General features: G+C 40.7%; 1 protein-coding gene across 2 annotated transcripts in view; it reads left to right on the top strand.

The window, feature by feature from the left end:
- Positions 1 to 21,721, top strand: part of tnrc6c1 (trinucleotide repeat containing adaptor 6C1) — an 87,344-nt gene that overhangs the window by 47,254 nt on the left and 18,369 nt on the right. For both annotated transcript variants that reach the window (XM_028819068.2, XM_028819069.2), the window contains exons 5-13: positions 2,705 to 5,068; positions 5,495 to 5,698; positions 10,873 to 11,039; positions 11,331 to 11,411; positions 11,631 to 11,688; positions 11,846 to 11,991; positions 14,075 to 14,224; positions 14,354 to 14,503; positions 14,746 to 14,865. In XM_028819068.2, coding sequence (XP_028674901.2) covers positions 2,705 to 5,068; positions 5,495 to 5,698; positions 10,873 to 11,039; positions 11,331 to 11,411; positions 11,631 to 11,688; positions 11,846 to 11,991; positions 14,075 to 14,224; positions 14,354 to 14,503; positions 14,746 to 14,865 — 3,440 coding nt within the window. The remainder of the gene's footprint in view (positions 1 to 2,704; positions 5,069 to 5,494; positions 5,699 to 10,872; positions 11,040 to 11,330; positions 11,412 to 11,630; positions 11,689 to 11,845; positions 11,992 to 14,074; positions 14,225 to 14,353; positions 14,504 to 14,745; positions 14,866 to 21,721) is intronic.

Raw genomic sequence — 21,721 nt, 5'->3', positions numbered from 1 at the left:
TTTATCTCTTTTCAAAAGTTTAAACGTGCTCCATGACAAGTCAGAGATGACAGTTCTGCCAGGAGCAGAGAATGTCTGAGAGAAGCAAAACAACCAATTCCAAAGCTGAGAGGCGCTGCACAATACTTTTAAGTAAGCGGAGTACCGCATGAGAGGTTTATCGCGCTTTATAGCGCAAGTAAGAAGGGTAAGGAGCAATGTGAAGATAGACTGTCAGCTGTTTCAGGGGTTTTCCCAGGGGCGTCTGTGTCCTCTGAGGGTGCGATCAGCGCTCCAGCTTACAACCTGAAGACTCTCCTACTGAGCTTGTGCCTTCATAGGTTAGTGGTTGTGTGTAAGAACTGTGTGTGTGTTTAATTGAATGTACAGTACAATAATAATAATATATTTGTAACGTCTAATATGTCTTATTTTCTCTTATTTTGTCTAATATATTGGGTAATATGAGTGTAATGGTGACTAAAGGGTGTTATTTCATGTCTAGAGGGCTCTAATAATGTTAAAAAACGTATTTAGAAGCTCGTAAACAGGTTTTCTATACTCTAACTGCGAAAATATTCGATTTATAAATGAAGAATCCTACTTCGCGAAAATTCATTTATCGTGGTAGAGTCTGGAACGGATTAACCGTGATAAACGAGGGTTCTCTGTACAGTGATCCCTCGCTATATCGCGCTTCGCCTTTCGCGGCTTCACTCTATCGCGGATTTTATATGTAAGCATATTTAAATATATATCGTGGATTTTTTGCTGGTTCGCGGATTTCTGAGGACAATGGGTCTTTTAATTTCTGGTACATGCTTCCTCAGTTGGTTTGCCCGGTTGATTTCATACAAGGGATGCTATTGGCAGATGGCTGAGAAGCTACCCAACTTACTTTTGTTTCTCTCTCTCTCTCTTGCGCTGACTTTCTCTGATCCTGACGTAGGGGGTGTGAGCAGGGGGGCTGTTCGCACACCTAGACAATACGGACGCTCGTCTAAAAATGCTGAAAGAGTTGCTACCTTCTGTGTGCAGCTGCTTTGTGAAGCAACATGCTGCATGGTGCTTCGCATACTTAAAAGCTCAAAGGGCACGTATTGATTTTTCACTGTTTGTTTTCCTCTGTGTCTCTCTCTCTCTCTCTCTCTCTCTCTCTCTCTCTCTCTCTCCCTCCCTGCTCCTGACGGAGGGGGTGTGAGCTGCCGCCTTCAACAGCTTTGTACCGCGGTGCTTCGCATACTTAAAAGCCAAACAGCCCTATTGATTTGTTTGGTTTTCTCTCACTTTCTGACATTCAGTGCTCCTGACGGCACTCCTTTGAAGAGGAAGATATGTTTGCATTCTTTTAATTGTGAGACAGAACTGTCATCTGTCTTGTCATGGAGCACAGTTTAAACTTTTGAAAAAGATACAAATGTTTGTTTGCAGTGTTTGAATAACGTTCCTGTCTCTCTACAACCTCCTGTGTTTCTGCGCAAATCTGTGACCCAAGCATAACAATATAAAAATAACCATATAAACATATGGTTTCTACTTCGCGGATTTTCTTATTTCGCGGGTGGCTCTGGAACGCAACCCCCGCGATGGAGGAGGGATTACTGTATTGCGTATTTAAGTTATTCAAATTTATAACGAGTCTCTAGGAATCCACCCGCCGATGTACCGTATTTGCGTAGTTTCAGCACAAAATTTTCATTTTAACAAACTTCTCCGCAATCACTTCCTGGTTTCCATCAAAAATGCCGGCAGTCTCAAATTCTCGCCGATAAACATGATAAATATACCTGAAAAGACACTTTTAAGGAAATTTAGAAAATTTTGCTTGGAGAAGGGGGTCGGCTTATATACTGGTCATCGGCAAATACATGAGAATTTAGTAGGTAGAAAAGGGGGTCGGCTTATATTCCGGGATCTACGGTAAACAGCATAAATCTGTAAATTAGTCCTACCTCGTCTCAATAGTTTAACCTGATGGTTGAAGTGAACAATATTCTTAACAACTAATCATCATTTGAATTCCACAGCCTGCTTAAGAATTTTTGCCCACTGTGTGTACCCTTAATTGTCCTCAGTGTACCCTTTTTCAAATTCATTACCAAAGGTTATATCCACAAATACAATAGTGACTTTTTTGCAGTGGCCTGCACAGTCCCCAGATCTCAATCTAATAGAGTACATTTGGGATGAATTGGAAGAGAATATCTATACATCTATATATCTGCTGCATAAATGTGTGGTTCAAAAATTTTCTAGAACTTGGTGATGCTGTCAAGTCTTCATTGATGGAAATTCCTAGAAACTTGTTAAACATGTGTCTCAAGTAATTAATACTTTTCTGGAGGCAATGTGTTACTGCCTGTATCTAATAAAATGGTCACTAATTAAATAATGTAGTAAATTCATATAAACAAAAGTTACTGGTGTTTTCTGATAATAATTTCATTAACTTACTTTAATCAGCATGAGTAGTTCCAAATGAATATTACCATAGATGCATAAAAAGATTCATATTGGCATGAGAATGTTATGTTATAATATTATACCAGTAGGTTTTACTAATAGATTTTAGGTTATGTTCAGGTAATTCTCTTCATTGATGTTACAAAATGTTACTTGTAGAGCATATGGGAATTGGTCTTTACTCTGTGATGGTAATTTGTTCACCCAAACACCATGATGCATACAGTTTTTTTTTTGTTTTTTTTTTTAATTTGTGTTGCAGTGCTGCAACAGCCGTGTGTCCACGGAGTGCAGTATGAGAATTCCTGTTGGGGACAGCAGACCACCAGCCAGAGTGAAACCAATAGCAGCAGCTGGGATCAAGTGATAATTGACCAGAGTGACACGGAGGCATGGCCGTCCATTTCCGGCAGTGACAGTCACGTTCTCCAAGAATGCATCGCTGATACTGACTGTGCCACAGACATAAGCAACAGTATGAACATGGCATCGGGGGGTGGGCAGCAAGGTCACTTTTTGGCCCACCACCCCAATACTAAATCCAACGGCAACCACTCCACTAGTATGGCTTCAAGCCAGGGTGGTTCTAGCCGGGGCTGGGCCTCTGGACCTACCCACTGCCCCTCTGTACATGGCAGTGAGGACAAAACGGAGAACATCTCAGTGGCAGGAAGAGGACAGCCTTGTTGGAGCTCCAATTTTAATTTAAATTTAAACCCTAATGCTAATCCAGCTGCCTGGCCTGTATTGGGGCATGAAGGGAGTGGCATGGGCTCTAGTAATAGCACTGTTGTTCCTCCTACAGTCTGTAGCCCAGTGCATACCCCTCAAGCCCAAGTAGTTGGTAGTATGAATAGCCCCAATGGAAACTCTGGTGGGAGCAATGGCAGCAATGCATGGGGTAGCTTGCTTCAGTCAGATACTACAGAGCAAAGGTCATCCCAGTCCACAAATGTGTCTTTTAGCATTGAACCTCAGAACCTTAACACTGATGGACCAAATAACACTAAGCAGCAGCCACTTAGCCCTATCCATGGCCTGCCTAGCTGGGGATCTGTCTCTGTGACCATGGGATCCCTTGTTCAGCAATCGTCTGGGACCCAGCAAGTCAACGGGGAAGGCAATTCAGTCTGGGGAAATGGAGATAATGGATCTTCCAGTCCCAAGGATTCAGCTTGGGATTCAGGGCCTCCTGCCAGTTCTGGTCTTTTGACTGCTTGGGGAAGGGCAGCAGGTGGAGGAGGAAATGGAACTAATGCCTGGGGCCGGACAGTTAGCTCTGGTAATGGGGACTGGGATAAGCATTCTTCTGAAAGCAAAGGTTGGGATTCTTTACCTGCTCTCCCGCAGGAGCAGTCTAGTTCTTGGATGCACACACCTAATGCTCCTGCTAGTGAAGGTAGTAGCGACAGCCTTGAAGGCAGATCCCAGTGTAGAGAAGCGCCTGCTGAGAAGGATAATGTATCTGTTTTGCCTAGGCAAGACCTGGACCCTAGGGTACTGTGCAATACTGGGTGGGGACAGACCCCAGTCCGGCAGCACACTGTTTGGGAGATTGAAGAACTACCACAATCTGAACGCAAAAATGATAATGGGACCGAGGCCTGGGGGACGTCATCATCCTTGTCTACTTCTCCACCACAGGCTAGTGCACCTAACACTAATCCATGTGCTGCTCAATTGTCAAACTCAGGTGGTAAAGGTGAAGGGTCCAGTTCCAATACCTCAGTAATTTCAGGCTGGGGAAGCTCTGCTCCAGCAATGGCCACATCAGCTTCCAGCCAGCCTGTTTCAAACTGGGGGGAAACGGTTAACAAGAAAGCCCCCAGTGGACCTGGAGGCTGGGGTGATCCTTCATCAGGCAGCTCTAATGGCCCTGCTCCTAAAGGTGGAATGTCTTGGAGTCCTGAGGAGAAAACTCCTAACTGGGATGACCATCCTTCCAAACCCAAACCTCAAACTTGGGGAGAGGGTCAGAAAGCCAACCAAGCCTGGACTTCAAGTGTTAGCAGTGGCAATGGTGGGGAATGGGGGGAACCAGGGGAGAATAAGAAGAATGGGCCAGGAACTCCTTCATGGGAATCAGAAAATGGCTGGAAGGAGCATTCTCGTGGCCCTGGTTGGGGAAAACAACTGCAGGGAGTGGGGCCAGGCTGGGCTGAGGCTCAGAGGCCCAGCCAGTCGGTACAGAACTGGAGTGGTAAGCCACAGGACAGTGGAAATGTAACTAATAACAATGTGGGATCCTGGGGTGGCGCTGGTTCAGTGAAACAAAGTGGAACAGGATGGGGAGGAGAGATAACAGGAGGGGCAAGTGGGGGAAGTAAGCTAGAACCAGGGGCAGAGCCGACTGGATGGGAGGAACCATCCCCACCATCAGTTCGTCGAAAAATGGAAATTGATGATGGTACCTCAGCTTGGGGTGACCCAAGCACCTACAACAAGACTGTCAATATGTGGGACAGAAATACACCTGTGATTCAGAGCACCCCTGCACCTTGCAGCAGCAATAACAAGAGTACTGCTGTCACTAACAGCCACACTCAAAGCCACAGCCTGCACCATGGCAACACCACAGTTGATCAAGTGTCTCTCCATCCACCAAGTGCCCCTCAGAATAGGCCAGGTAAGTGTTTAAAACATTTCTTTTCTTCACGATCAGCCACTGTAGTAGATTTGCCTAATTTATCAACGTGACAACCTCTGATTGTTTTTTTTTTTTTTTTGTTTTTTTTTGTGTCTGCTTCAAAATATTTTTAATTTTGAGGAGGTAATATAACGTAGCATAGCAATTCCAGACATTGGTGTTATAGATCGCTGTCAATTAGGCTAACTTCCGTTGTTTGTAGTTATTTCTTTATATTTTTAAACACATACCATTGTTGCCAGATGCCCAACTTGGTCCCAACTCAATTAATTGTACTCTTAATTAGTTTCATCAGTTGGATCTCTTGAGTTACGCCCTATATACTATGGTTAACTTATATATAGTCTATTCCTTCTTTTTGAAAACTTGATTGATAATATATTTTTTCAATCAATATTTCAACAGGGTGGGGAGATTTACCCAGCATCCACTCAAAACCTGAGCCCTCATGGGGGGAGCCTGCTACACCTGCACCTGCAGTGGATAATGGGACCTCAGCTTGGGGAAAACCTCCTGGTGGTTGTGGGGGCTGGGGTGACAACTCTTCTGATCCTTCAGGGCCATATGGCAGAGTGAACATCCCATCAGGATCAGCACCCTGTAAGCCAGGTAATTTAGCACAAAATGTAGTTAGTTAACATTGTCATCTGTTAGTGGCTTGATTGTTCAGCAAACAGCATAGTGACATTTTTAAAGAACAAAAATAAAATATGGACTTGTAGGCTAAACACACGGCTGTGTAACTATAGTGTGACATGAGTACTCTTACTCCTGTTTAAATTTTACAGAGAGAGAGTGATGTGTCAGGTAAAAATTAACTAAATGTACTGAAAATCGCAATAGAAAAAAAAAGTTGAGCAGTAGCAGCTTTTAACCTGCTAGCATGTCTAGTAATTTATTTGCTCTCTTGCACAACTTAAATGGCAAGAAAATACATGTTTGTCTCTAGTGTACTTTTTGACACCTCGTCCATGTGTTCAGTTTCTTCATGTAGGCTCATGCAGGTATATGTCCTTTTATTTTGTGTAACGCTCCCTCCTTTCAGCTCAGGTGGCACTGCAGTGAAAGTCAAAATGTAAAATGAAGTGGGATATTTCACAATTAGATTTTTTTTTTTTTTTTTTTTAACATTTTATTGATTTTATTAAAATCAAATAACATTCCATGCCAGCTAGGTCAAGTTTAACAAAACTAGGTTCAAAACAGATAAATCCCCACCCATGAGAAAGAGGGCTAGGCCAGCAGAGTAAAACTTTAATAATAGTAAAATTACGTAAATACATGAATAAAAATAAATAGAATAAAAAAGAGGGGAGAGAATCTGCTTCCTCAATTTAAATGCTTATTCTAAAATGTTATTGATTAGATCCTGCCAAGTTTTGAAAAAGTTTTTATATAGATCCTTAGAGAATTGATTTTTTCCAGTTTCAAATAATACATAACATCAGTTACCCACTGACTTAAAAGCGGTGGATTCTAACAGTTGAGCAAGATACAGTATCTCACAAAAGTGAGTACACCCCTCACATTTTTATAAATATTATATATTTTCATGGGACAACACTGGAGATATGACACTTTGATACAATGTAAAGTAGTCAGTGTACAGCTTGTTTAACAGTGTAAATTGGCTGTCCCCTCAAAATAACTCAACACACAGCTATTAATGTCTAAACTGCTGGCAACAAAAGTGAGTACATTTGGGTTGCTTTATATTGGCGACAACTTGTACTTATTGGGGTACAAAGCAAGGAATATAAAGAAGAGAAGTACTGCAGGATTTTATTTCTATTACGGACCAAGCCTGTGTCTGTTCTATTTGTGTCAATGGTTTTTATAGCTTATATATTTGCCACCCAGTAATAAAACTGAAAGTTAGGTAGAGCCATGCCACCTTCTGCCTTAGGTCTTTTGTAGGGTCACCCTTTGGATACGTGGATGTTTTGAATTCCAAATAAATGAAGTTATGATTGAATCTAATTCCTTAAAAATGATTTATTGATGTATATTGGAATGTTTTGAAATAGAAAAAGAAGCTTATGAAGGATATTAATTTTGACATTGTTAATTCTGCCAGCTAAAGTGAGATGGAGGATAGACCATCTATGCAAGTCTTACTTAATTTTTTCCATACAGACAGCAAAATTATGTTGATAAAGAGCTCTATTTTTATTTGTGATATTTACCCCTAAGTATTTAAAGTGATCTGCGATGATAAAAGGAAAGGTGTCCAATCTAATATTGTGTGCTTGGGAATTCACTGGAAAGAGCACACTTTTGTTTAAATTAATTCTGAGACCAGAAATCTTTTGAAACTCTGCTAGTGCTGTTAAGACTGCAGGTACAGTATTTGTGGATTGGATATTGTGGTAGCCGACCCGGAAGCACAGACAGGCGGACACCGTAGGTTTAAAACCCAAGACACATTTATTCGTTATTCTATTTACAGTGCACACACAACCCAGTACTCCTGTACTAAATCACCCTTAAAGTCCAGGCCTCTTATCCAATGCCTCTCTCTTCAGGTGCGCCTCCACTCCTCTCCCCTAAGCTCTGTCCTTCTTCCACCCGACTCCAGCCCAATCAGGTCCTTCCCCGGTCCGGGATGGACATTAATTGGTCCCACTTTTCGACGAATCATCAGCGGGCATGCAACACACACTGTCCAATCCCTTGCCTGTCTCGGGGAGGGACTTCCGGTCTGTGGCCATCTTGTTTCCTCTCCTCCTGGTGCGGCGGCAAGACTCCAGGCAACCTTGCAACTTCCACGGCCTTCCAAGCTGCATCGTCTCCTCCTCCACAGCTTTTCCTGCTGCCGCCACGCCGACAAAGCCCCGCGGATCTGGGCAGTCCCTGCCTGCAACAGAAAATGCATGTCCGCCCCTCCAGGGCCGACTGTCGTTGGGCAGTGCACTTACCTCCCGGGTACTGCCTGTCTGAGGCAACTGCCTCGGCATGGCCTTCATAGATGCGATGCCGTCCCGGGCATCCTCAGCGACGGTGCGCTTGTGGGAGCCTGCTGCACTCTGGCTACACCCGTTGTTGTCATTCTGCACCAGTGGGAAATGGCCCCTCTGTGGACCAGTGGCAGTCCGTGGGGTGAGTCGCTGCCACAGTGTTGTGTGCTCACTGCTCCTGCGGTGCGTGTGTGGGCTTGCCTGCTGCGCCGGGCCGTCCACAAAACTATTTAAGTAGACGGGTCCCCGCCTTGTATCAGGCGTAGAGTCCCATCTGGGATGCCATTGTGGAGGCTGGCCCAGACACAAACAGGCGGACACCATAGGCTTAAAACCTAACACACATTTATTATACATATTATATACAAGTGACAGCACACAACGCAATACTCCTGTGCTATTTCACCCCTAAAGTCTAGGCCTCTTATCAATGCCTGTTCTCTGTGGTCCGCCTCCACTCCTCTCCTTCTGACTCTGTCCTTCTTCTACCCGACTCCAGCCATCAAATGGAGGGAGGCGGCCCCTTTTATATCCTCCCGGATGTGCTCCAGGTGCCTCCCAGCAAGCTCCTGCCGGCACTCCCTGGTGTTGCGGAAGTGCCGGCTGTGCACCCGGAAGCACTCCGGGTGTCCCTAGCCTTCGTCCCCTCAGCACTTCCGGGTGTGGCGGAAGTGCTGAGGGCCAGGGCTCCTCAGGCATCTGGGCACCCCCTGGCGGTGACAATGGGCCCCTATAGAGTTGAGCTTCCATGCTCCTTTCCCGTGATCCCCAAAGCCACCAGGGCAGTCGTCCCCTCGTGGTCTGGAGGAGGCATAATCCTTCCTCCGGTCCTTCCGGGCGTCCCAGCTGGGTACCACCCCCAGCCGCTCGCCACAATATATACAATACCATATCATCTGCATATAGAGAAATTTTCTGTTCAAGTCCTTCTCTGATAATCCCCTTTTTCTCATAAGCATTTTGACAGTAAACTGCCAGTGGCTCAATGGCAATTGCAAAACGCAGTGGTGACAAGTGACATCCTTGTCTAATACGACGTTCTAGTCTGAAGTAGTCAGAATTAATGTTGTTAATACAAACTGAAGCTTCTGGACTGGTATACAGTAGTTTGATCCATGTACAAATGTTCGGGCCAAACCCAGATTTCTCCAGTATGGTGAAAAGGTAGTTCCATTCAACCATATCAAATGTTTTTTCTGCATCCAACAGTAATATCATCTCTGGGGTGTTAGACTTTGTGGGTGAATATATTACATTAAACAGGCGCCAAAGATTGGAAGCTAAATGTCTGCCTTTAATAAATCCAGTGGTCTTTGTGACATTACCGAGAGAAGCACTTTCTGAATCCTTCTAGGTAGGACTTTGGAGGGTATCTTAATATCATTATTCAAAAGTGAGATTGATCTGTATGATGCACATTGTAATAAGTCCTTATTTTGCTTAGGAAAGATGGTAATTAAAGCTTGACAAAAAGTTTAAGGTAGACTTTTATTATCTCCAGCTTCTGTAAATGTTGCTACTAGACTTCCTTTTTGATACCAAATGCTTCTTTTTTGGTGATATGTTCAGTGGTACGTATCTGACAGTTTTGAGTTAAGTATCTGTGATAAACCTCAAGTTTGAGGTATGACAAGAAACACTTTAAAATTTAACAATGAGTAAAAGAAGGTTAATACCTAAGCCCAGTCAAAGTAAACTGAATCTATTACAAATGCTAAAGTATTTGCAGCTTACAAACAGCCATTACAATTACAAATGTGTAAGACATGGATACATATAATGATACTCCAACCAACCCTGTTGATGTATACATAGTTCAGAAAGTCCTTACTGTAAATGGTGCAAGTGAATCCCAAATTAAATTAATAATAATAATGATTCATTACATTTATATAGCGCTTTTCTCAGTACTCAAAGCGCTATCCACACAGGAAGGAACCGGGAAGCGAACACACAATCTTCCACAGTCTCCTTACTGCAAAGCAGCCAGTTTCTCTGGTTTAAAAGATGTAATGTATTGCCCCTTTTTATCTTCTGATGTGCACCTCTTTCCTGAAGAGCATCATGGACAGGTATTTCTATTTGACTGATGCCTTTATCCATGGCAACTTATAACATCTGGGAGATACAATTGTTTACATTTCTTTGGGTTTTCCATTTGGAGGACAAGCAAATGAAGTGACTTGCTCATGGTTAGTGTCAGTCGAAAGATTTGAACTCTGAAGCATTAACCACTACTAACTCCCTGCCTAATGTGTGGTATTGCAGGTGCAGCACAAATGCTCACTGCTGTCTCATGTAACTTAGTGCAGAATAAATTCCCTCAGTGCTATAACATAGAGGCAAAGGGTCTTCTTGATGATGTAGTTTATAAGTTGATCAGAATGTCAAAAAGTCCTGTATCCTTCACTTCCAGTTTTTATATTTATAGTGCATACAAATAGACATGAAATGCAATTCCCATAAGCCCCTTCACATTAGAGAAAATCCTCTTTAAAAGCAGAAATCCCACATTTACATCCCAGATATCTATGCAGTCATATCAGACTTAACACCAAACAGGGCATTCTAAAAGAGAACAATTCCATATGCAGCATCCTTGCATCAGTGTGTTCAAAGCTTAACTGCTATATGGCCATACCTGTACATCCTACTGCTGCACTCTTTTACATAGTTGTTTTGCATATTGATTACATTACTGCATATTACAATATTTCTGGATTAGCCAAGGTTTATTAAACATCAATACGATGTCGTCTTCTGTGGCACATGAACATCATGACTAATTAGCAAAGCAGTAACAGTCTTTGTTGCTTTTGTTTTTAGCCTCCAAATCTATGCAAGATGGGTGGGGAAGTGCTCCAGAAGAGCTTAGTGTCTCTGCTGGCCAGTGGGATCAGGAGGAGGGTGACATTTGGAACAGCACTGCCTCTCAGGAGAGCAACTCCTCCTGTAACTCTTGGGGAACTGGACCTAAAACAGGCCAACAAAAAGTAAGTAGTTAGAAAGTCAAGTGAAGATGATGTACCAGGCATTGGTCTCAATAACTAATATGTAACATGAAAGAATATGGGATTTTTCCTGGTTCAGCTAAACCCACCCATCTTTTTTGTGCTCATCCATTTGTTTCACCCTACTTAAGCAATTTAAGATCTGGCCTTTCTGGTGTTCAGTATTTCAGTCACACAAGGCAAAATAGCCATGTCACACTCTGCTTTTCTGCTGTATGTTGCTCTGTAGTCCCACTCAAAGCTGTAATGTGGTTTCTTCTTTTTTTACTGTAGTCTTTGAAAGCCTCTTGCAAACAGGATGATGCTTGGTTAGTGAGTCGCTTGATCAAACAACTCACTGACATGGGCTTCCCGGTGAGTAAGATTTACACCTTTGCTATACTGCTTAGTTGTAATGCTAATTCTTGTTAGCTTCTAAGCAAATGTCCTTAGATACTAATAAAAAACTTGTAACCATTACTAAAAGTAATTTGCTTTTACAGTGATTTATATCAGAAATACACAAGCAAGTGTTATGTCAGTTACATTAAAGTAAGAGTACTATATTGATAAAAACTCTTAATTCATCTACAGAGAGAACCTGCTGAGGAAGCTTTAAAAAGCAACAACATGAATCTTGATCAGGCAATGAGTAAGTAATGTACAAGAACAGAATCCCTGAGAGCTTAATGTTCTGTAAGAATTCTAACACACTTCCTTCCTTAAGGTTGGGTGTCTAAATCTGTTATTCTAATCTTCTGTACCATTATTATTTTTGCTTATGTCTGCTTTCATGCACTTTCCACCAGGCACTCTGTTGGAAAAGAAGACTGAAATGGATAAGCGGGGAATGGAAATTTCCGAGTACAATGGCCTGGCCCCCAAAACTCTTGGCTGCCGTCCCACTGCAATCTCCAAAGAGTCTTCCTCAGAACGTGCCCCTTTTATAGATAAGGTAGTGCTTCAGGTAGAACGTAAATATTTAATAGTTCTTGGTGCGTGTAAATTTTTTTCACCTTGCAACTCTGTGACACCTCCTTTATAATGGTATTTATCCCTGCATCGTGAAGATTCTTACATCATTTTTTGTTAAGAAAGTTGTCAGTCAGTCATTTTCCAACCCGCTATATCCCAACACAGGGTCATGGGGGGTCTGCTGGAGCCAATCCCAGCCAGCACAGGGCGCAAGGCAGGAACAAACCCCGGACAGGGTGCCAGCCCACCGCAGGACACACAAGCACACACCAGGGACAATTTAGGATCGCCAATGCACCTAACCTGCATGTCTTTGGACTGTGGGAGGAAATCCACGCAGACACGGGTAGAAAATGCAAATTCCACGCAGGGAGGACCTGGGAAGCGAACCCAGCGCTACCACTATGCCGCCCCTAAGCAAGTTGTTTAATTATAAAATGTATTTGTAGTGTTGTAAATATGGATGAACCTTAGAGAATTTTCCTGGCCACGTTCCAGCTAATTCTTCATATACTATATACATTTAGTATTATTGTAAGCTTAGAGTCCAATACTCTGCCACCTCACCTCTGCCTGTGTAATGTTATTTCATGAGGTGTTAGTCCAAGTCGAAGTCTATCCAGTCACTTTGTTTTACCAGTACCAGCCTACACCATTACATAAAAGCATATGTGCTGCATATGCAAATCTACTGCAAAGCAAGCATATTAATATTGTCTAGGTTGCTTTGAATTACTGGACATGTTAAGTGTCCTGAGGTGACATAAGCTGATTTAAATAGTATAGATGAAATTATGAAAGCAAAAGTTGAATTTGCAGTCATATTTTGATGTTTGCTTTAATTCCTTTAATATGTTATGCAGTTGTTCAGCATTACTTCCCTGATTCACCCACTTAATAGTATTATGTTTAGGACAAACTACACTAAAGTTGTGCATCCCAGTATTAGCTGCTTATTGCCAGGCTGGACACTGAATGGGACATCTGACGGATTTGTCAAACACATGCAAGCATATGAGTAAGTCAAAGTAGCAATAATTTCCTTATCTACAAAGCACATACGTTATGTTTTGAATTACATTATTTGTACGTGCTCTATGCTGTATCTGGATCAAATGCTTCTGGAGCATAATTTATTTTCATGCTATGAACTGATTCACATCAACTCAGATCAAGCTTGAAGACTCCTCGTACACACTTCTGCCCATTTACTATGTTAGCCTTTCAAGATAGCTGCATAACAGTGCACTGACTTCAGTGAAAAAAATTGAACTTGGCCCTTGTTTATCCAGAGGTTTTGTCAAATTTCACCTCTACCCAGTAAGAACCCTGTTGTCCTGTAATTGTATATGGATTTGGAAAGTACATTCTTTTTACAAGAAGTAAATACAAAATTCAAAATAAAAAAGAAAACATACAGTTATATAGAAAAAGCTTTTGAAGCTGCATATAAATGTGTCCAGTTTAAGATATACCTGTTGATTTTGGGTATTTACAGGACATGCCATAAGGCAACTTGGTAGAAATTTCACACGGTCATCTAAGATAAATCAAATGATAATGCATCAGATCAACTGAGTTTATATTAACATTTGAAAAGGAGAGTCTTGATCTGGAATACAAGCATTGAGACACTAACTGTATCCAGGTCATATGTGACCAGAAGCGTCTGGTCCATTTTTTGATATTATTAATAATGTTGCATGTTTTACATGAAGGCTAATCTGACCCTCACTTTCTAACCCCAGTAACATTTTAAATTTTCTATGGTTGCAATACCTTGTGTGTTTAGACACTTAATGTTTTTACTGTCCATACACCTCATAGAATCACAAAAATGACTAGACTAAAGTTTCTTTAATCTGCTTACACATATCCAACAATCTTGAAAATTCTGATTTTTCTGTCAGACTGGTGTTGTGGAGTAACAGTTTATTTCAAGAGTTTTTAACAAATTAACTTGTTCCCCGGCAATTTCAGTGTAGTTTGTACATAATTGGCATTCCCTGGTGGTTTTATATTTTTCATCCTAAGTTTAACACTTCTTTCATTTCTGTTTACAGGATGGCAGCCTAGGGGAAGACACCCCAAGCTCACCATTTTTGCCTTCTCCAAATCTGAAGCTCTCCCTCTCTAGCAGTGCCCTCCCCAGCCAGTCACTGGGTGGGGTCTCATCGGGACTAGCTGTGCAAAACTTGAACTCAAATAGACAGGTACATTAATAGTGAAGCTACTGTAGCAGTTATTTTAATGTATTTAACCAGAATCTGCTTTCTTTCACTATTGTTATCACACCCTGACTGTTTTTCCTATTACATTTCTGATCTTAACTTTTTGGACAGATGCAGAGCGGTATGTTCGGCAGTAGCAGCACACCCCAGACCCGGGCCATGCCGCAACAGCAGACTCCAGCACCTCCAACTTCTGTGCCGCCTCTAAATTCCTCGCAGCCTAGTCTTCGTGCACAAGTGCCTCAGTTTCTTTCCCCTCAGGTATGAGATCACAGTCTTCTATCCATAATTGTGCAGTATGGTGCAAGATTAAAGACAATGCTTATAATGCCATGAAGCAAGCAATGGTGTTTCGTATTAATTCACTTGAGAAGAGGGTGTGACTTTATTCTTCAATGTTACATTTATTTAAAACAGCAGAAGTCTCTATACAAATAGATGGTCTGAAATAAAGGAAGTTAGCTTCTCTTTGATGCTTTGTTTTTTTTTTTTTTTCTTTTTAGGTTCAAGCACAGCTCTTGCAGTTTGCAGCAAAAAACATTGGTCTCAACCCTGCACTTTTAACTTCACCAATGAACCCTCAGCACATGACCCTCCTGAATCAACTCTACCAACTACAGCTGGTAAGTAAGAGATTCAGATCTGGAAATACCTAGAGCCAATTCTGAATTCATAGGTTAACACTAGAATTACCAGAACCTACAAAAAAACTCATAGATCCGTCCCACCTTAAATCGCTTCTTAAAACTGTTCTCACCTCTCCGCCAGCGTCTCTTGTCATCTAAATGTGCGGCTATTCCATCCCCCCACCGACTTAGAACGTGCATGAACTTCTCCCAGCTCATGCCTTGATTGATTATCTGGGAGTGAAGTGGCATTTCATGTGTGTTGCGTTTCTACACTAATCTGTGTAAACACATTTTTAAAACAGAAACGTTTTTCATATTCTAGTAGTAAATGACAAAATGTAGGCATAAACTATATAATGTATGAAGGCAGAAGTCCAAATATCAAAGAAACACTTTCACAAAAGATACAGATAGAACAAGTGCGCTTTTATTCAAAAGTATAACTGCTTCTGTGGCGTAATGGTATCAGCAGCTGACTGGTAATCAAAAGGTCATGAGTTCAATCCCGCATGACTCCGTTTTGAGAACTGCTCTTATTCTTACTGTTTTAGAATAAAAACATACATTTGATTTCAGTCTGTAACAGCCGGTGTAATTTATGATACTTGTAAAGGTTAGCTTTGTTTTTTTTTTTATTCACTTTTCATTCCCTCAGTCGCGTTCAGGATCCTTCCCCAACACCTGACACTCCTATTTTCACATAAAGAGGTGCTATAGCTCTGCGTTCACTTTTCGTGGCATTACATGTGTATTTTTTGAACATGCCCGTGTCGCTCAAACACAGGAACATATGTTGGTGTACAAGTATAACAAAACAAGTGCACTTTTATTCAAGACTATAACCAAAGAAAAAAGAAAGCAAGTTACAGTAGGCGGTTAATACAACAGCTTGCGTGGTGCAATGCTAAGAACTGCTGATTTCCGATCAGTGCTATATAAAATCATCACATTCAAATATTAGCAGTTCCCACACACCCAAGGCCCGCCCTTCCTACATTTACAACATGTGCACTTGTTGCAGTGCACACACCTCTCTGTGCTGTGGTTCCTATTACACTGAATGAGCACCTGACACTGTACTTTCTTCCTTACATAAATAACATTCGAGCTATAGCGCGTCTTTATGCGAAAACAGCAGTGTCAGATGGGGGAGGAGGGGGGATCGTGAATGCGACTGAGAGAATGAAACTGAATTAAAAAAAAAAAAAAAAAAAAAAAAAGCTAACCTTTACAATTATCATACATTTACACTGGCTGTTACAGACTGACTGAAATCAAATGTATGTTTCTATTCTAAAATAGTACAGTACATGCAGTATTATTTGAAAACGAACAGCGTCAGATCGGGTTTGAATACACGCTGACACTGTTACAGAAGGCGTCAGCTTATTCAGTGCAGCAGTTTCAACACACAGTACATGTAATATTATTTGAAAACGAACAGTGTCAGATCGGGCGTATATTCAAACCCGATCTGCTGCTGTTCGTTTTCAAATAATATTCCATTAGTGCACTGATGTTTTCACATATATTCTTTCATCTTGCGGTTTATAATCAGTGACCGCGTGTTTTTTTTCAGTGCAATATGCAATCAGATAGGCAGAAAAGTTACTAGATACTGGCCAGATCTACGAGTTTTTTCGTAGCCTGTGGTAATTCTAGTGTTAAAATATATTGCATTGAAATTTTAAAGATCTGTTATTGGAATAGTCCAACCCATAAATTATATTTTTTATATATTACTTCCATGCAGAATGAATGGAGAGAAAATTTGATATAATGGAAGCCAGTAGTGACCAGTGTTGTGCAACTGTAAACAATGTGGAATAAATCCATGTAGGAAAAGGAAAAACAAATCTCACGTTTCTCTTGTCACATAATCGACATGTCAGTTATTCAATCTTATGCTCAAAACATGGAAAACGCATGCATTTTTGATATTGTTAGATACATATTTCTGGAATAATCTGCACATCATAAACAGGAAACTAAAGCTGCACGAGTCACTTTTTGAATTGAAAAGTGAATTCTTGACCTAGGAATGAGGAGGTGAGGCAGGTTTTCAATTCAAAAAGTTCATCCCTTAAAGCTTTAATATACTGTTTATGATGTACTGTATGCTGATTATTGTGGAAGTATCTACTTAATATTTTTGAAAAAAACATGCATTTTGTACTTTTTGTGCATAACTGATACATGTATTATGTGGCATGCACAGTGTTAGGTTTTTTTCCACCTTAATTTTTCCAAGGACTTGTGTTTAAAATAAATAAGTAAATAAATAATTTGCCATTATATAGTATTAGCCAGACCTCATTAAAAATTGCCGATATTTGTAAACTTAATGTGGGCAAATTTAAATATCACAGAAGTACATCATTGTTGGCTTATCATTAGGCTCTTAACATTAGGCCTCAAAATCTGCAGCAGACTGTAATCAGTCAATGTACAACTTGACACATCCATGAATGAAACCAAATCTAAAGCATGAACTGTTGCTCTTTACTGCAAAATGGGTCACATCAGACTGCAGGCCTCTAAATATAATTGAAGGTACAGGAGGCAGAGAGATGTCATTCAGCAAGGTCTCACAAATCATGCACATTACCTTCACATGAAACAAAATACATGGTGTACCAAGGATTTAAATGAAAGGCACGAGTGTTTGCCATTTGAGCTGCTAAGAAATTGTACTGAAGTGGCAATTATAGAGGACTACTGGACATTGCTGAAATATGCTTTGGATGAACATGTGATTAATTGAGTGACCTTTTCTGATAGTGAGTAAAGATTTTAATCTTTTGACAGCATTAATTTGTACGCTTTGTCTTTAATACTTATATATATATATATATATATATATATATATATATATATATATATATATATATATACACAGTGGGTACGGAAAGTATTCAGACCCCCTTCAATTTTTCACTCTTTGTCATATTGCAGCCATTTGCTAAAATCATTTAAATTAATTTTTTTCCTCGATAATGTACACACAGCACCCCATATTGACAGACAAAAAAAAGAATTTTTGAAATTGTTGCAGATTTATTAAAAAAGAAAAATTGAAATATCACATGGTCCTAAGTATTCAGACCCTTTGCTCAGTATTTAGTAGAAGCACCCTTTTGAGCTAATACAGCCATGAGTCTTCTTGGGAAAGATGCAACAAGTTTTTCACACCTGGATTTGGGGATCCTCTGCCCTTCCTCCTTGCAGATCCTCTCCAGTTCTGTCAGGTTGGATGGTAAACGTTGGTCGACAGCCATTTTTAGGTCTCTCCAGAGATGCTCAATTGGGTTTAAGTCAGGGCTCTGGCTGGGCCATTCAAGAACAGTCACAGAGTTGTTGTGAAGCCACTCCTTCGTTATTTTAGCTGTGTGCTTAGGGTCATTGTCTTGTTGGAAGGTAAACCTTCGGCCCAGTCTGAGGTCCTTAGCACTCTGGAGAAGGTTTTTGTCCAGGATATCCCTGTACTTGGCCGCATTCATCTTTCCCTTGATTGCAATCAGTTGTCCTGTCCCTGCAGCTGAAAAACACCCCCACAGCATGATGCTGCCACTGCCATACTTCACTATGGGGACTGTATTGGACAAGTGATGAGCAGTGCCTGGTTGTCTCCACACATACCGCTTAGAATTAAAGCCAAAAAGTTCTATCTTGGTCTCATCGGACCAGAGAATCTTATTTCTCACCATCTCAGAGTCCTTCAGGTGTCTTTTAGCAAACTCCATGCGGGCTGTCATGTGTCTTGCACTGAGGAGAGGCTTCCGACAGGCCACTCTGCCATAAAGCCCTGACTGGTGGAGGGCTGCAGTGATGGTTGACTTTCTACAACTTTCTCCCATCTCCTGACTGCATCTCTGGAGCTCAGCCAAAGTGAACTTTGGGTTCTTCTTTACCTCTCTCAACAAGGCTCTTCTCCCCCGGTAGCTCAGCTTGGCCGGACGGCCAGCTCTAGGAAGGGTTCTGGTCGTCCCAAACGTCTTCCATTTAAGGATTATGGAGGCCACTGTGTTCTTGGGAACCTTAAGTGCAGCAGAAATTTTTTTGTAACCTTGGCCAGATCTGTGCCTTGCCACAATTCTGTCTCTGAGCTCTTCAGGCAGTTCCTTTGACCTCATGATTCTCATTTGCTCTGACATGCATTGTGAGCTGTAAGGTCTTATATAGACAGGTGTGTGGCTTTCCTAATCAAGTCCAATCAGTATAATCAAACACAGCTGGACTCAAATGAAGGTGATCTCAAGGATGATCAGAAGAAATGGAAAGCACCTGAGTTAAATATATGAGTGTCACAGCAAAGGGTCTGAATACTTAGGACCATGTGATATTTCAGTTTTTCTTTTTTAATAAATCTGCAACAATTTCAAAAATTATTTTTTTTGTCTGTCAATATGGGGTGCTGTGTGTACATTAATGAGGAAAAAAATTAATTTAAATGATTTTAGAAAATGGCTGCAATATAACAGAGTGAAAAATTGAAGGGGGTCTGAATACTTTAAATATTCACTGTATATATATATATATATATATATATATATATATATATATATACAGTAATCCCTCCTCCATCGTGGGGTTTGCGTTCCAGAGCCACCCGCGAAATAAGAAAATCCGCGAAGTAGAAACCATATGTTTATATGGTTATTTTTATATTGTCATGCTCGGGTCACAGATTTGCGCAGAAACACAGGAGGTTGTAGAGAGACAGGAACGTTATTCAAACACTGCAAACAAACATTTGTCTCTTTTTCAAAAGTTTAAACTGTGCTCCATGACAAGACAGAGATGACAGTTCTGTCTCACAATTAAAAGAATGCAAACATATCTTCCTCTTCAAAGGTGTGTGTGTCAGGAGCACAGAATGTCACATAGATAGAGAAAACAATCTCTAGCAAACAAATCAATAGCGCTGTTTGGCTTTTAAGTATGCGAAGCACCACGGCACAAAGCTGTTGAAGGCGGCAGCTCACACCCCCTCCGTCAGGAGCAGACAGAGAGAGAGAGAGACAGAGTTTGTTTTTCAATCAAAAATCAATACGTGCCCTTCGAGCTTTTAAGTATGCGAAGCACCGTGCAGAATATCGTTTCAGGAAGCAGCTGCAAAAAAGATAGCAACGTGAAGATAATCTTTCAGCATTTTTAGACGAGCGTCCGTATCGTCTAGGTGTGCGAACAGCCCCCCTGCTCAATCCCCGTACATCAGAGAAAGTCAGCGCAAGAGAGAGAGAAGAGTAAGCAATCTAGCTTCTCAGCCATCTGCCAATAGCGGCCCTTGTATGAAATCAACTGGGCAAACCAACTGAGGAAGCATGTACCAGAAATTAAAAGACGCATTGTCCGCAGAAATCCGCGAACCAGCAAAAAATCTGCGATATATATTTAAATATGCTTACATATAAAATCCGCGATAGAGTGAAGCCACGAAAGGCGAAGCGCGATATAGCGAGGGATCACTGTATATATTACCTGTCCTAACTCCTGATAATTTTAAATTGACTTTTTGAAAATTAATAAAAATTGTTCAGATAAGTGCAAAAATAAAAGATTTACAGTTATATTCTGTCCGTCTGTCTACTGAATCCATCCATTTGCTTCACACAAGTCCGCTTACCCAGTCAGGGTATCAGAGCATCTGTTCCCATACCAACAGTATTACACTAAAGCTGGTATCTAAACCTACTTGTAATCCCTGTCTATTCCTGAGCATACACAGTCCACACGGTTATTTACACTCAATCACACTGGCTCAGTTTAAAGTTGCTATTTAGCCTCACTCATGTATCATTTGACAACTGGAAGGAAAATGTGAAAACCTAAAAGAATACCCCATGCAGACATGATAGTGCTCTTAGTTTGCTTATTACAGACAAAAGGCATGTTTACACATTTTATCATATGGAGATTACTAATTTGAAACATACAGACCTGGTGTTGGAGGGTGCCATAATTTGAGCAGTTTTTTTACTATTTTACACCTTTGTCCTTTATTTGAGGTATGTTTTATGTTAACTTGTATGAGCATTTTTTACATATTATGTATGCACATATCTATATGCAATAATTGAAAATTAGAATTAATTTTAATTATTTGCCTGCATTCATTTTTTTTAAACCACACAGAGGACAATTATTTTGTGCACGTCTTTTAGGCATAGTATCATCTTTTTTGGGTATTAATACCTTTCTGTTCTTCCTAGATTAGAGACTGTGGGCTGGTCTAATCTGATTAATTGTTGCTGGTTCAAACAGCATTTTAAACTTAAACTTTTTTTAAGAACACAGGAGACAATTAATTTCTACCCCTCTAGTTTTGTCTCCCATCAGTCACATGCTTCTGACAAAGTGTTGGTGATAGACTGGTATTTTTGGTTATTTAGGTACATGTCTAGAGACATGTATTGTAGTACACAGAGCTTATGCATAATTTAAAGGATACAGGCTGTAGCAAGGCATTTTCACACTTTCAGCACTTGCTGAAATTTTAGAGTAATCAAATTTAAGAAAATTACAATCCAGTAATTAAAAATATTGAATCTTTGTTTCAAATTATTGTCAAAATGTGCTGTACATTGAGTTGTACTTAACAGTAGGAATACCATAATTCATTGATTGGATAAAATTATAGTCAAATTGTATTTTCATATCATAATCCACTAGTTGTCCCTACCCCTCCCCCACATAGTGTGCCTGTATGCCATGATTCTTTGAACTGTTTTGAGTAGGGTTTTCATGGAAGCAACTCTACCAGATTTCCCTCAAATATCGTGTAGAATTCTTCATTATGTGGGACTATTTCACCTAAAAATATTAGAAAGTTGTTGTTCGTTGTGATGGT

The sequence above is a fragment of the Erpetoichthys calabaricus genome, chromosome 14 (assembly GCF_900747795.2).
Source record: "Erpetoichthys calabaricus chromosome 14, fErpCal1.3, whole genome shotgun sequence".
In the NCBI taxonomy this organism is placed as follows: domain Eukaryota; kingdom Metazoa; phylum Chordata; class Cladistia; order Polypteriformes; family Polypteridae; genus Erpetoichthys; species Erpetoichthys calabaricus.
Note: the sequence above shows the minus strand (reverse complement) of the source record. Positions and strands in the feature narration are given on the sequence as shown.